This window comes from Equus quagga, chromosome 9 (genome assembly GCF_021613505.1).
Source record: "Equus quagga isolate Etosha38 chromosome 9, UCLA_HA_Equagga_1.0, whole genome shotgun sequence".
In the NCBI taxonomy this organism is placed as follows: Eukaryota; Metazoa; Chordata; class Mammalia; order Perissodactyla; family Equidae; genus Equus; species Equus quagga.
Genome location: NC_060275.1, coordinates 103,389,710 through 103,405,407, shown reverse-complemented (window position 1 = coordinate 103,405,407; position 15,698 = coordinate 103,389,710). Strand labels below are relative to the sequence as shown.

Genomic DNA, 15,698 nt, shown 5'->3' with positions numbered 1-15,698 from the left:
TTTTTGTTCATTATTTATAAAATTGTAGCTTCTGATTTTTTTATTTTCAAGTTTCATTTTCTTGGTCAGAAATGAAAATAATGCCAACCCTCGATAAACTCACCCTAACCTTACTTTTGGAGGCAGTTTCTTGTTAACACTTACTGGGTAGTGATTGTTAATACTGGTGGTTGTTTTTAAATTTGCTTTCAGTAACTCTCAATTTCTCTTTCACCCCTTGTATTCAGTGAGGCAAAGAAGTTATGAATCTGGAGAAATCATATGGGGAAGGAACGTTTCAACCCAATCTAAAGGTTAGCCTCTTTCAACCTTCCTAGTTTTGAGTTTTTACTTGTAATTTAAAAAATATGATTACACAACTGAAAGAAGAATTAGTTTTGCAGGAAAATAAAAAGTACTTTATCATAATCCTTTAACAATTTAACCTAGCACTTAAGTGATTTTAATAAAGTTAAACTATTCCTGGGGCTGGCCTTGTGGTGCAGCAGTTGACTTTGCGTGCTCCGCTTCGGCGGTCTGGGGTTCGCCAGTTCAGATACCAGGTGTGGACCTACACATCACTGTCAAGCCATGCTGTGGCAGGCATCCCACATAGAAAGTAGAGGAAGATGGGTATGGATGTTAGCTCAAGGCCAATCTTTCTCAGCAAAAAGAGGAGGATTGGTGGATGATGTAAGCTCAGGGCTTCTTCAAAAAAAAAAATCTTCCTCAAAAAAAAAAAGTTAAACTATTCCTTTCAGTGCAGACTAAATGGGAGCATCTGATTTCATGACACATACAATATGCTTGTGTGGAACTTGCTTCCACTCTCATTTTATCTCTGGTCTTGCCATTTCTTTCTTTCTTTTCTTTTTGAGGAAGTATTTTCTAGAGTAAACACTCTTCTTCCTCATAGGTTTATTTAAAGTGTTGTCCTTATCTTAACCTCTTCTCTGATACTGAATCCTCTATCTCATGGCTCAATTAACTTTTCTTGTAAAGGACCAGACAGTAAATATTTTAGCGGGCCATATGGTGTCTGTTGCCAACTCTGCCATTGTAGCGTGAAAGGAGCCACAGAGAATATGAAGATGAATGAGTATGACTGTATTCCAATAAAAACAGCTGAAGTGCTAGATTTAGCCCAAGAGCATTGTTAGCTGCCCCTGCACTAGATCTTTGGGATGAAAACTTTCTGAGGGCAGGAGTTTTGTCTGTTTTTCTCACAGTTCTAACTCCAACACCTAAAAGTGCTTGGTACATAATAGGTATCCCATAGATACTTAAATCTGTTGAACATACACCTTGAATATAACATCTAGCAAAATACAATATTAAACGATTTGGAAAATACTTGGATCCTGTAGAAATCAAGGCTTTACTGAGTAATTATTTGGATTGATGGTAAATTACTATTTCTGGGATGATAGAGCGGATTCATTTTTTCAGTCGACTCAAGTGCCACCCTTGATTTTCATGTGAATTTGAAAATAAACAGATTTCCTGGGCTAATTCCTAGAGGGACTTTTATATAGTGACATTCTCTTTGCTGTCTTTGAATTGCATGCAGTTGCCACACTGAGTTATTTCCAGACATAGATTTCAAGTCTTTTATCCTGTTGGGGTTAAAGATCTCATTAACTTAGTAGTTCTGCCATTTTGCCTGTCTTTGAGCCTGTTCACTTGATGTAATATTTTCACCTTTATGGATGGGTGTAATCCATCAGTGTCCGCTTGCTTAAAGTTATTTTCCATAATACTAAGCTTAGTTTATACTCATTTTCATACCTTAACACATTGCAGAATGGAAAGCAGAAACAAAAATTATTTTGGAAAACGTAGTTGATATCTATGTGGAATAACAGTACAAGCAATTGAACCTCAGAGAAATCCTTGCCAGCAGGGTTTTATATAGGTGCTACTGCTCCCCCATGATAGCTTATCATAAAGCAAGAGACAATGGAGCTGAGGTAGACTCTTGTCTGCTTTTGTATACAAAAAATAAATAGAATAGAGCAAATAAGAGAAACCAGTCCCACAGCTGGAAGGCAACTTTAAAGAAAAACGATGTTCATAGCTATCCTGCCAGTAGCTGGCAAAGCAGTTTTTATAAAACATATTTAATGTTTACAACCACTTGGAGGCTGAGGAAAGAGTAATACTTTGAAAATATGTTTAATGTTTTGAAGCACTCAGTGGCCAAGAAGCAACTCCTACTAACGTATATTTAATGCTTAGAGTCATTTGGCTGTTAGGAAAAAAAAGGAACTTCTTGTTAATTTTTAACATTTATTGCTGATCAGTGGCTTCTAAAGCAACTATCAATGCAGCATGGTTTATGTTGAGGGACACGCTGTGCTGCTACTAAAACGATTCATACATTTCTCTCAAGGCCACACAAAAACTGCCAAGAGCATTACCTTCACAATTGTACCACTACTAAAAACATAGGAATCAAACAGAGGAATAAAATGCTCCCGGAACACACAGTCATAACATCCTATGGCCCTGAACATAGTTCTGCCACTCTGTGTGCTGTGGACACTTCACTGCTGACACCAGAGGGATCACCGGGCCTTGCTCAATTTCATCAAATGTGTTAAAGCGACTCAGCAGATTGCAAAGCAAAAGTGTAATCTGATAATTGGTGTTTCTTCCGAATCAACAGCTTGTCTCCACACATTAAGGTAAAAGAGTGCTCTACACCAGAGAAATGTAGATTGGGATAGAAAGTCTGTTAGGTTTTTAAATAGACTTGGTCTAGTTTGTAGAAAAAACAAGAGTAAATATCCAGCTCATATGTCAGAGGGAGCGGCTACATGAAAAAAAGGAGTAAGACGATTAGCTGGGACCTCTACAAGTTACATTTTCTCCTGCTAGTTTCCTGAGAATGATCATCAAACGATTAACAGGATCCTTCCACATTTATTGATCACATTTTTCCAGGCATGGTGGTAAGTACTACACATGCATTTTCTCCTTTACTACTTGCAATAATTCTTGGAATAAGGTATTTTTATTCTTCTTTTGCACATAAGGAAACTGAAGCATAACAAGGTCAAATAACCTGTGCAAATACTCAAAACTAGGAAACGGTAGAGCAGGGAATTGGACTCTTAACAAGTTCAACACCCACATACTACATGACTAGAATATGTTACCACAGAGTTCTGTCCTCTCTCTCTCTGTAGAAGTATATTTTTTGTTGACTGAAAGAGTAAAAGAGATGCTTCCTAATATGAAAAAGAAGTTTCAAAAACTAGTATTTTGACAAAATGGATTTTGGCCTTATCTACCACTTTCTATATCATTTTTGACCTCTCACATCAAAATTTGGACTCAGCTCAACAAATTATGAAGGAAATTTAAAAAGAGTGAAGGACTCTGATTTAAACGCTGCTAATGCATGTGAAAAATATAACCAGGGGTAGGCACTTCTAGGAATACTCTAAGTCCCGTTAAGAATCAGAGTCCCTTCCTCTTTGCTGATCTAGAATAGTTTAGTCCTAAAGCCTACCTGTTGTCGGGAGAGGTAGTTTTTTGGGCTGGCAGAGATGTGGAGATGTGGGAGTTGAGAAGGAGCTACAAAGAGCAAGGTATTGGAGCCTGAGCAGAGTGAGGAAGGCATCCACACAGAAGGGCTGGTGAGGGTGTCAGAGATGGACTGGTGTGAGGAAGGCGTGTATGTGTGGGAAACATAGCTCAGTGTGGGGATTCAGAGCCCCAGCAAGGTGAGAAAAATCTCCACAGTGAGGGAGAGAAGACAGTGGAAGCAGCCAATGCAGATAGTCAAAGCTGGAATGGAGTCATCATGGCATCTGCAAGGGGTCTGGAGGAGTGTCAGCAATGAAAGACTGGGCACGCACAGGGGGCTTGATCAAATAAGAAAATATAGTAAAGAGAACAATATCCAGATTTCTCACTCTCAGAAAAGAGAGTTCTAAATTATAAAAGGGTTTAAAAAAAATAAACAACCTTGAATAAATGGTGGTGTTAGATTGGAGTTGGAGTTCTTGGTGTAAAATCATAGTTTTCAATATATGTAGAAGAATAAAGAAATAAATATTATATATGTATATATACACAAATATATATTTTTAGCTGTGCCCACTGTGTATATACATAGATATATGTTTTTAGCTGGCCTGGGAGCAATGACACACCAATAGCAAGGAACACACCTTGCAACCATATTTTCACTTCTAAATATTATTCTCCATGAAGATGGGGAGAGAGCTCCTTGGAGAAATAGGCTTTTCCAGGGTAGGAGAGGGAAAAGTGAAAGACAAGTCCCAAATGTATTTTTGGACCAGAAAGTAAGGGAGTATTCAAATAATTAGGGGGTAATGTTGAAAGGGCACAGAAATCAGCTTAAAGGAGGTTTTGCTAGCCAAATCTGAAATTATTTCAGTATTAAAATAATGATACTAACAGAAGAAAACCAACTTCATAGAGTAAGAAACTTCGAGACCACACTGATATAAACTAATAAGTGGGAAATTTGAAAGTGTGACGAGGACGTCATCAAAATACCTTTAGAGAAAATATGTAATAATTCCAGAGTCAAGCATAATGTTACAGTGGCATCGTCATCTAATGAAGGCAACCTGTAGGATGGACCTCCGTTCATCCTATATTCATGCCTCCAGTATTCACACGTTTGTCTAATCCCTTTCCCTCTAGAGTGGAATGGGCTTATCAAGTTGGTCCTAACAAAAGGAATATGGCAGAAGTGATAGTATCATTTATTCCAAGATAACAACCACATGAGTGGGTTTGGCATCTCCCTGCCCAAGTGATTCTTCAGATGAGACCACATCCCTGATTGACAGCTTGACTCTAAATCCAGGAGATACTTTGAAGCAGAAGCACCCAACTAAACTGAATCCAAATTCGTGGGCCAGATAAACTAAGAGACAATACATATTTTCAGTTTTAAGCATCTAAATCCTGGGGTAATTTGTTATATAGCAGTTGATAATACCAACTTTTTACCTGGTAGTGGGGTGCTGCCATAGCAAACACTTAAAATGTGGGAATGGCTTTGCTGTCAGGCAGTGGACTTTGAGGAGAACATCAGTGAAAGTATAAGGTGTCTTGAACACATTATTTATTGAATGTTGAACTTTGAGGTGTTGCAGATGAGGCCTTGCAGGAAAGTAAGAACATCATATTGGAAACTAGAGGAAGATCATTCTTATACAATGACAAAAATTTTAGAAAAACTATTACCTGCATTTATTCAGGCAATAGAAAATGGACCTAATGACTTTTAAACGAAAAGGATCCAGGATCCAGGTCTTGCTGATCTTAAAGGTTCCTGGCGTTTCCAGATAGCAAATGATGTTAAAATTGAGAAATGGCTTCCAAGCAAAGATCAAATCCAGGGCACACAGGAAAGTGTCAAAGATAATGTCATGGGAATGACTGTAAAATCTTTTGTTAAGATCTCAGAAAGATCAAGGATAGTCCATTGGCTTACCATCTAGTCAGGCCTTTTAGGATATTAATGATATGTATGATTCAAAGATCCTTTCCAGCAAACAATAAAGATTCTGTTTCATGTAAGGGCTTTGCCACTCAGGCATCTTAGTAAAGTCTAAGGTAGAGAAGGATTTATTTGAAGAGATTTGTTGCCTAATTCAGTGACCTCCAAAAAGACTCATGGGATACCCGTAATTCTTACAGAGTTCTTAAAGAGAATTCTAGAAATAGAAATATCACAAGCGTGGACTGAGGAGGGGGGATCAGAGATTGCACAGTGAGGAGAGGCCTTTGGACCCATTGAATCCTATTGGCAGGAAGCTGACTAAGAGAGCTACTTAGTTGCAAGTACATCCTATATTTCATGAAAAAAGAAGGGTAACTCAGAAGATGGAACCAAGAGACCAGACAGTGGAATGAGTGCCGTGGACAATTATTTCCAGGCCTCAAATTTAATCAGAGTTTTCAATTTTTACTAACCAGATTTCGGAAATGTGATAACCAGTAACTCATTTATTCTGTGCATTTCCTCCCTTTTTGAGCACAAATGTATATAGAAGTTATCTCATGCCTATCTCATCATTGTGTGTTGGGTTTTGGGGCGGTAAGTAATTGGTTTCTTTAACATCACAAGTCTACCAATCAAGAGGAACTAAACACAAGGAACCTCATTTGCACTTGGACTTGATTTATATGATGAGTTTCTGGGCTTTGAACTCATGCAAAAATGAGGCAAAATTCTGGGGATCCTAGAAAGGGGCTGAGTATATATGGCATGAAATCAACAAGGCTCATTGGGAGACTGTGGTAGGCAGACTATAAGCAGGCCCTCAATGACCCCAGTTTCCTTGTATTCATATTCTATGTAATCTTGTTCCCTGAAAGAGGGCTGGAGTTACTTCTAACAACCAGAAAATGGCAGAAGTGATGGGATGTTACTTTTAAGATTAGGTTATAAATAGACTGTGGCTTCTATCAAAACCTTTAGATCAGACCATAGTCCCAGCCAACAGCTTGACTGCAACCTCTTGAGACACCTGAGCCAGAGGGACCCAGCTAAGCCACTCGTGGGCATCCATACTCCTGTGAGATAATAAATGCTTGTTGTTTTATGCTGCTAAAATTTTGTTTAATGTATTATGCAGCAATAGATAACTAATGCACAACCTTCATCAAGTAAGAAATATTAACACCATTAGTAACAGGACAAATCAAAACCACATTCCACTTGATAGAATACAACGAGGAGCCTAGAGCATCGCCTCTGTGACATACCTGACAAAGACGCATATTCTGAATTTGTGCATGAGGAAACCTCAGACAAACCCAATATGAGGGGTATTCTAAAAAAATAGCTGGCCAGAAATTTTAAATACTGTTAGAGTTATGGAAGTCAAGAAAAGGTAAGAAACTGTTCTAGATTGAAGGAAACTAAGGAGACCTGGCATTTAAATGCAATATATGATTTTGACCTTAAATGTTTTGTTATATAAGACATTGACCCAAGTGATAAAGCTTGAATGGGGTCTAAGGATCAGATTGTAATAATACATTCATGTTAATTTCCTGATTTTAATCATTGTATTTTGGTTATATAAGACAATGTCTTTATTTGTAGAAAACATCAACATTCTGTCTCCAACCTTCTGAGAAAGACCCTGCTTATGGGTACAGACAGAAACCAATGATAGTTTACCTGTTCCTACTATATATACTACTTCAATTGCTCTCTATGGCCATGGCTGGCTCATGGGATCAGAGAATATATCTGCTTTATCATTTCTTGGTTTGTCTCCTATGTTACTTTTGTGAAAGCAAGGAATTGTGGAGATATATACATGTTTCTAAATTATAATAATGATGCAATAAGTTAATGTTAAGTATAATCACATTCTTTACTATTTCCTTCTTAGAGTTGGACTATTTGAGTATGACCATCTAGAAGATATTTTCTGTTTAATAACCTACAAAGACTCCACCAAAACGTTCATATTAGCATTTATCCCCAAACTTCATACAAAACAAAATAGAGTTCATAGATAAAAACAAGGGGGTACATAATGTTTTTTATTAGGCCAGCAGTATAATTCCCTCTGGGTGCACCTTCTTTCATTTAAAATTATACTAAACTTTTTTTTTAGGTCAGTGGATAAGAGATACTTATTCTTCAGATTTTTGTTTTTAGGCAGAGACCCCTATCCTCATATTAATATAATATAATGTAGTATAATATAACAAGCATTCCAAAGCTTACCAGCTCATATGAAATTCAAAACTAAATGTAAGACTCCCAAAGACATTTTAAAGGACACTAACCCTAGGAAAAGGGTATAATTGATTGCAGTCAACTTTGTTCTAAAGAGCCTGGGAGTCATTCCTTCTTTCTGATACAGAGGAGTTAAGTTTTCATATAAAAATAACAATCAAATAGTAAACAATATTGCACAAAGTCATTGTAATGGTTGAATAAAATAGGGAGTACAAATCTCTAGTTAGATCATCTGGCCCCTAATTATTGCTCAAGAAATAGGAGATCTTACTGCATAAATTATGATTCATAATTGGCATCTACTGAAATGTATCATAGAGACCTGGTTGTGAATAGCCCAATCATCTGCTTCAAAATGGCTTATCTCAGAGAGAGGAAGATAATATAAGTATGAATATGGATTTAAAGATGTTAAACTTGTCAGCACTCTAGGAAAAGTAACTTAAGCTACATACCCTAGTGATGCATAACCATCAGATACTAAAGACGGCACATTACTGTAATTCATTGTTACCCTAGTGATCTTAAAGAATTAAGACCGCATTCATAATGTCCAAATTTGTCTCCAAGGAGTAACTTTGAATTGGGGAATATCTGGATCATTAAGCAATCTCCTTAGGTCAGAGTAAAAGCACTTTATCTGTGAATATTAGTTCCATGGCATATTAGATGTAGCACAAGTTAGTAACAAAGTGACCTTTCTCTTAATTCATAGATTCGCTAGAATTTTCTTCAACTTTTGGGAACTGAACATATTCCATAAGTCTTATCAGTCTTATAAGTCTTAAATATTGATTTTCCTCTGAAATTTCTGCCTACCCTGCTCACCACCAGCCCACCTTTGTACAGTTATGTTCTTTGTAACTTTAGTTAATTTTCATTCCAGGTTTAATTGTTCATCATATTTTCAGATGTACAATCCATTATTGCTAAGTTGACATTTGCAAAGTAAACTTCGTTTTGAGGTCCCAGTTTTTCTTGATATTTTATATTACAAACTAAGCTATTTACTATATGTATTTTTAAATTGGTTGATTCTTCTCTTTTATTGAAAATGAAATAGCAACATTCTCAATTATTGGGAAGGGATGGTTATACCATCCCACAAACATGGATATATAAAACCAACAGTGAGATTTGCTGCAACAATTGCTATACCATGGTGAGCTCTATCTGGTCTTGACCAAAAATTATTTTGATACTCCCAGGAAAATGATACAGAGGCAGAAATTTCCTAGATGGGATGTGGGAAAAGAAAACATGAAAGAGAATAAGCGTTGGACAAAGCGACTTAGAGTGGTGAACCACTTCCAAAAGGTAAGAAGGGAGTGCCTGGGAATGGAGCCCAGCTGCTCTAAGAACACTACTATGATGTCTGGATGCACAGTAGATTTGGATTGGCTTTAGCTTGGTCATGTAAAAGCAGAAACAACAAATACCACAAATCTAATGGGGTCTCCTGCATTTCTTGGTTATACGTGTATAGGCAGGATTGCGGGGAATCCTAGGCCAAAGTAGTGCATGGCAGATATTTAATTTGTAATATTTAATTTCTAAGTGGTGTTTATACTTCTTAGCATTTATCTGAAAAAAGTATATTATATAAATGTAATCCAAGAATACCTGGGTGAACTCACAGCATGTGACGTGGTTTCACTTTCAAAAGTATTACTCTTCTGTTACCAAAAAAATAAAAAGAAGGTGTATTGAAAATCAGTTTAAGTATTTGCTGGAGTCTCCTCCAATGAGAAATTTTGGTAATGGCACATGGCAAAACATTTTAAAGAACCTATTCTTCCATAGATCTTTCTGATACTTCATGGCTGAGCAGCAAATTACCTCTCACCTCAATACCACGCAAAAGCTGGGACCACCTTTTTCTCTCACTCACCCACCCCTTGCCTGATTTTCCAGATTTATTTCTCTCTTCAGGCACTAGCTGCAAACTCATTACATAAGGGCTCAGACTCCGCAGCCTACCCTTTATTTCTAATTGGCACAACAAAAGACCTTACTGTTTATCTAATAAGACAGAATGTTCTAATACTGTAGAGGAATGTGTGTGTTTCCTTTAAGGATGCTGTTTCAGTAACAAAGAGTCACCAAGAGTCATGAATTCATGTAAATATTTCTGATTTACATGAAACAAGCACTACGTTAAACCAATTATGTAGTAAATAGCATTATCTTCACTTTTTCTCAAAATATTACCGTCGTTTTTCTCCTCCTGCAAAATCAAGGCACAATTAAAAGAATAGTTTTCGTTGTTTTTAGAGACTATTTTCTCATAAGACATATTTCTTCCCAATTGTACTTCCAAATCTCTAGCAATCATAGTGTCGCATAAAAGAGGCAGCTCAAAAAAATGTAGTAGAGACTGAATAACAGATTTGCAGGCATGAGTATGCACACTAAAATTTTAAAGCTAAGTGAACTACTCTAAGCTGATTTCTCAGGTCAAGGAGAGAATATGGTCTTTGAATGCCTGATAAGGTCACAGACACAATTTCAAGTGCATTTATGGTAAATCCATGTGACAACTTCTACAAGCTCTAACCTGCTTCTGCCCTCAGGGTAGTCTGTGCAATCTTTCCCACATGTCTTGGAGGGTTGTAGGGGCAACAGAAGCACTCTGAGGAATGTCAGACTTAGAAAATATTAGCAATGACTCATATACGAGTTTCAAGTTGTAACCTTGAAGTGATGAGTAGCTTTATCTTACAAATGTGCTAGAAACCAGAAATTACTTTGAAAGGAATTGAGGAATCGACAGTGGTGACTGAGGAATAAAAGTTATAATTTAAAATTGTTGTTAAAGCTGGAATCCTTAATTCATTGACCTTAAAATACATATTATAGGACTTTGTAAATTTAGGCTGATACCAAAATGTGGATTTATATTACATTTTAAAATATAGAGAATGATGATGATATTATAGCTAATTGTAAACTTATTCTAATAATGACCTCACAATAATATTTGCTTCCTAGTTTGATGGCATAACACTATGAGTTACATATAGCCATAAAGGAAACAATACCATCCTTCTGGAATTGCTGTCGATAGGTACAAAGGATACAACACACCCCTTTCTTGACCACTCCTAAACTCAGATGCAATACATGCTTTGGATAATTTACTTTGAGCCAAGAATTACTATCTGGTATTTGGTGGGTAAAGTAGTTACCTCCTGCACTGTGTAGGCATCTGGAATTGTAATGACAATCAATTTCACTACAAAGTGAGTTTGTACTTAAAGTACAAAGGAATTCCATCAGTTTAGGGAAATGCAAAGATTGGAAAATAGATGAGAAGGCTATAAATTCTAGATATTTATGTATCTACTTATGTTTAGAATGGAGCAGAAAGGAAAAAATTAAATGGAAAAAAAGTTGAAAGAAATAAATGAAAATAATTATGTCTTCTAGAGTGGAAGAATCTTCTGGGTTACAAACAAGATGTTGACATCAACCTACAGAAACTAAATGTTGAAAAGACCCCATAGCCTCTGACAGAATTTTGATTTGCCCACTCACCCACAGGAGACATTTCTGGGACACTCGCAACATAAGGTCCATCCAAAAACTTTGGCTCGTTATCATTAATATCTTGGACTTTGATGATGAATTCTGATTCAGGCTCCAGGGGCTTCCTGGTTTCTATGTCCACAGCCTGAGCTCGAAGTGTGTAGAAAGGTTTTTCTTCTCTGTCTAGGCTCCTTATTGCATGAATGTCCCCAGTGGTTTCATCAATGGTAAAAACGGTGCCAGCGCCATCTCCTGAGAGGGTGTATTTAACAGTACCCTCTCCTTTATCTAGGTCGGAATGGAGCTTCAGAGAGAGGGGGAGAAACAGAGAGAGAACACCATTAACGGGATGGTCCCCTGTTAAAAATACTTGCAGTATAAATTTTACCAGAAAAGCTAAAGAAAAACCTTATTCTTTCATTCTTATTTCTTTTTTCACTGACTTTTCAGTTATAAACATTTTAGACACACAGAAAAGTTGAAAAAATGTACAGTGAACATCTGTATATACCTATGTATCCTGAGAGTCCACCATTCACCTTTTAATCTACTTGACTGATGACATAGATAGATCTCATATCCATCCTTCTGAATGAATCCATTCAGTTCATCCTTCTGTCAATCCATATTATTCCTCAATGCATTAGGAAGATCAGAAGAACAGCCCCCAAACACATCGACATGCATAAATACAACTAGTTTAAACACTTGTGTTTACTTCTTTGTATACTTTTAGGAATAAAATTTTCATAAAATGAAATGCACAAACCTTAAATGTATTTATTATTTCATTTTAAATGATTGTTGTAATAAAAATAAATTAGCTCATAAATGCAAAATCATAAACCCTCCAAATATCCTGAAGATAGAAATCAAAGACCTGAAACCAGTGAGAGAGAAGGGAAAGGAACTCAGAAAACATTGAGCCTTTTCGTTTGAAAGGAGAGGAGAGTTTTGACACACCAGGATGTTTTCAGTTATGTACTGTAGAGAATCTCATTTTAACAGACTGACTTTCAATAAGCTAGTCAATATTACTCAGCCAAGTGATGGGTGCAATCACTGATTATCCTTTCAGAGTCACAGATAAATGGCTTTCTGTAATTCATTCTATGTATTCGAAACCTTATAATATAGAAAAGTTTTGAACTTCTACTAATTTCTTTTGAAATTCAACGCATGTGCAATTCACTATATTAGAGCGTGAAATAAGGTACACATAAATGGCATAAGAGAGAGGACCAAAGAGAAGAGAAATTATTATTGTGATACTGTTAAGTCAGTGTTTTTCAAACTGGAGTCCATGAATTAATGGAAGATAGACATAGTTTTGGAGATCTATAAATTACCCAAGAAAATATACATAATATAAATATTATATAATATATAGTGGTCTAAGAATACATATGCTCATAAATATATATTTTTATAAATAATATAAATATATATTCTATTTAAATTATATAGCATGTATAATCTTATAAATATTATTTTTCATTCAGATGCTGATCTAACATGTTTTAAACTTTTCTCACTCATTTGAGTACAACCATCTGATTTCAATGTCCAAGGTTTTGCATTTCAAAGGTCATTCCAGTCAACAAATCAGCCAAAGAAAAAGTGTCAGACTTTTAAAGTGTCCATGGACACAGCTCTCTTTCAAAATTTTGGGTAAAAATGAGTTCTGTTTTTGTTTTTTATTTTCAGGCAATGGTTCTCCCTAAGCTAACATCTGTTGCCAATATTCCTCCTTTTTTTTTCTCCCCAAAGCCCCAGTGGTTGTATATCCTAGTTGTAACTCCTTCTAGTTTTTCTATGTCAGCCGCTGCCACAGCATGGCAACTGACAGATGGGTGGTGTGGTTCCCTGATCAGGAAATGAATCTGGGCCACCAAAGTGATGAGAACCGAACTTTAACCACTAGACCATCAGGGCTGGCTCTGAATTCTGTTTTTCTTAATGTTTTCAACAGATACAAAAAAAGCTTTGAAAATATTTTAAATTCGACAAATATTCTTTTGCAAACAAGCTTTCTGTGTATTAGTATTAGTAATATCAAAACACAAACCCAACTGTGGTTACATCTTTGCTCTTAAACTCGACATTCAGGTTTAGGTTCAGTAAAATAACATCATCCATCAAATTAATGTTATTAAAATGAAGATACTCATTTTGTGAATTTGTATTTACTTCAAAATTTGCTCTGAAAGTATATTTGCATAAGAGCATAACCAAAAGACTTATACCAGGGTAAGCGATATAATTCAAAAAATGAGAAAACAATAAGGGGGTACAAGATTCTGATTTTTCTTTAATAGTTTCTATGTCTTTTTCTCAAGTCTAAGGAAAATTGCTATGAATGACAGGAGGAAGGTTTTCCCCCCTAATTTTTACAACATACTACGAAGCATGGGAAGTTTCAAGCGTAAAATCAAGCTGTAGATAAACGTTCTTTGAACTTAGGAATTTCAAATTACAAATTTAAACCATACTGTTAAAGGTATTCAACACAGGGGATATTGCTTTTGCTTCCAAATTTATCTAAAGATATGAGGCAGGCAAAAGCTCAATGCAGAAGCTATGACTTCATAAACTGGCTCCAATGTGCCAATAGCTCAAAAGAATATGTGGTAATATCCTGGGAACCGAGTGAAAATTATAAGTAGGCTTTTCAAAATGATCCAAGCAGAGTTACAAAAAAATCTTCATTTAGCTAAATTCAGAACTGTTGTTTTTCAAATTGACATAAGAATAAAAAAGCAACTGTGTTTTCAGCTCTAGCCCAGATCCAAAATAGATTCAGTTGCTTCTCCTGCTTAGTCTCCCACCTTTTCCCTCTAATTTAAAGTTGAGTTTTGTAAAGATGAAAGCTTCAGAAGAAACGTGACAATACGTGAAAATTTTGAACCAAAAATGAAGTTAATGCAAAACTCTTGAGAAGCTTAGAAATTTTATGGCAGTTCATTGTCTGATAATATCTTCAAGCAGATCACCTACAATATCCTGCATTGACAGGTAATATTTAAAATTAGCTATTCAGTGTTGATTGAGTCTGGTGCATGGGCGAATAGTTTAAGGATAGGTGTCTTTCCAACATCAATTCTAATATTAAATAAATGATGCTGGCCTGATGTCGGGTATTGTAGAATTTTCTTTATATCACATATAAAATAATTTGAATAGAGAATGTTAGAAATTAAAATAAAAATCCCCACCATCTTCTTACCTGCAGATAACTTTTTATCATTTTTATACACTTTCAGCTATATGTACTTATATACAAGTGACCATGTATAATATAACTGAAAGGGTATACATATATAAATATATCTATATATACATTTAAACATAATATTATGTGATTGTACATACATATGCACATAATATAAAAAACAAGAAATGAATCAACATTTTCAATAACACTATACAGCAATCATTTTTCAGTGTCACCTGAAATTCTTCAAAATTATTTTTAATGTCTGCATTATGTTCATTCTAGGACATTGAATGATTCAATGGGTTTTACTTATCCTTTCATAAACAATGAGATGAATGTGTGTATGTGCGTGTGTGTGTACTCAAATAAAAAGATAATTATCAAGAGCAAAAATAGGATAAAACTTTATCAATCAAAAATTTTTGAATCTTCAATGATTCTAGAAATTGATCTACATAGCTGAAATTGGTTTTGTAAATCTTCCAGCAATGGAATTCAGACTTACTTTACGCTGTGAAGCTACTTCTCAGTGTTATTTGCATAAAGGAGGAGGAAGGTTACAGAAGGAGACGTGTATTTTGCCTCATTTTGGGTTGCGTAAACTATGAAAAAAATCACACAATGTCATTTTACACAGGGACTTTAGGCTACTACAGACAGCAAGCTAATATTCCACAAGGATAAAGTTCTTTTCTTTTATAGCAATTTAAAAATAACAGCAAGAAATGTTTCTTATTCCAATTATCTAAAAAAAGATGTTTCTGAGTAGGTGCTGAGTGTATTTGCTGACTGAAGCAGCCAACTCCAATAATATCTTCTTTTAGTATGGACACTTAAAATTTCTCCCCGAAACAGTTCCATAAATGATGGATGTAGAAATACGCACTGTCCAGGCCGTTGCTTTGTGGAAGTGGTGGTGTTATTTTCTGATGTTTTCCAAGTCCTCTCAGATGGAGCGTGAAAATGAGACGCGGAAAGAGGCTTTAAAAAGATACTGAGGACTAGCTTCAGAGTGTAAGTGAATCTGAATTCCAGGGCTTTAAAGTTTTGAGAAAGCTAATCTAAACTTAAATGTTTACTAGCATCTCTCTGATTATATTTTAGAAACTGCTGCCCAAAGAAGGAATTTATTCTTATTTTCTCTGGGTTAAAAAGTGCACCTAAAATAGAAAATGCTTTTAGATTACTATATCCATCAATGATTTTATTTTCATTTGCTGT

General features: G+C 35.7%; 1 protein-coding gene across 1 annotated transcript in view; it reads right to left on the bottom strand.

The window, feature by feature from the left end:
• Window positions 1-15,698, bottom strand: part of CDH12 (cadherin 12) — a 273,039-nt gene that overhangs the window by 182,432 nt on the left and 74,909 nt on the right. The window contains exon 2 of the mRNA XM_046672150.1: window positions 11,270-11,564. Within this exon, the coding sequence (XP_046528106.1) occupies window positions 11,270-11,564 (295 nt within the window). The remainder of the gene's footprint in view (window positions 1-11,269; window positions 11,565-15,698) is intronic.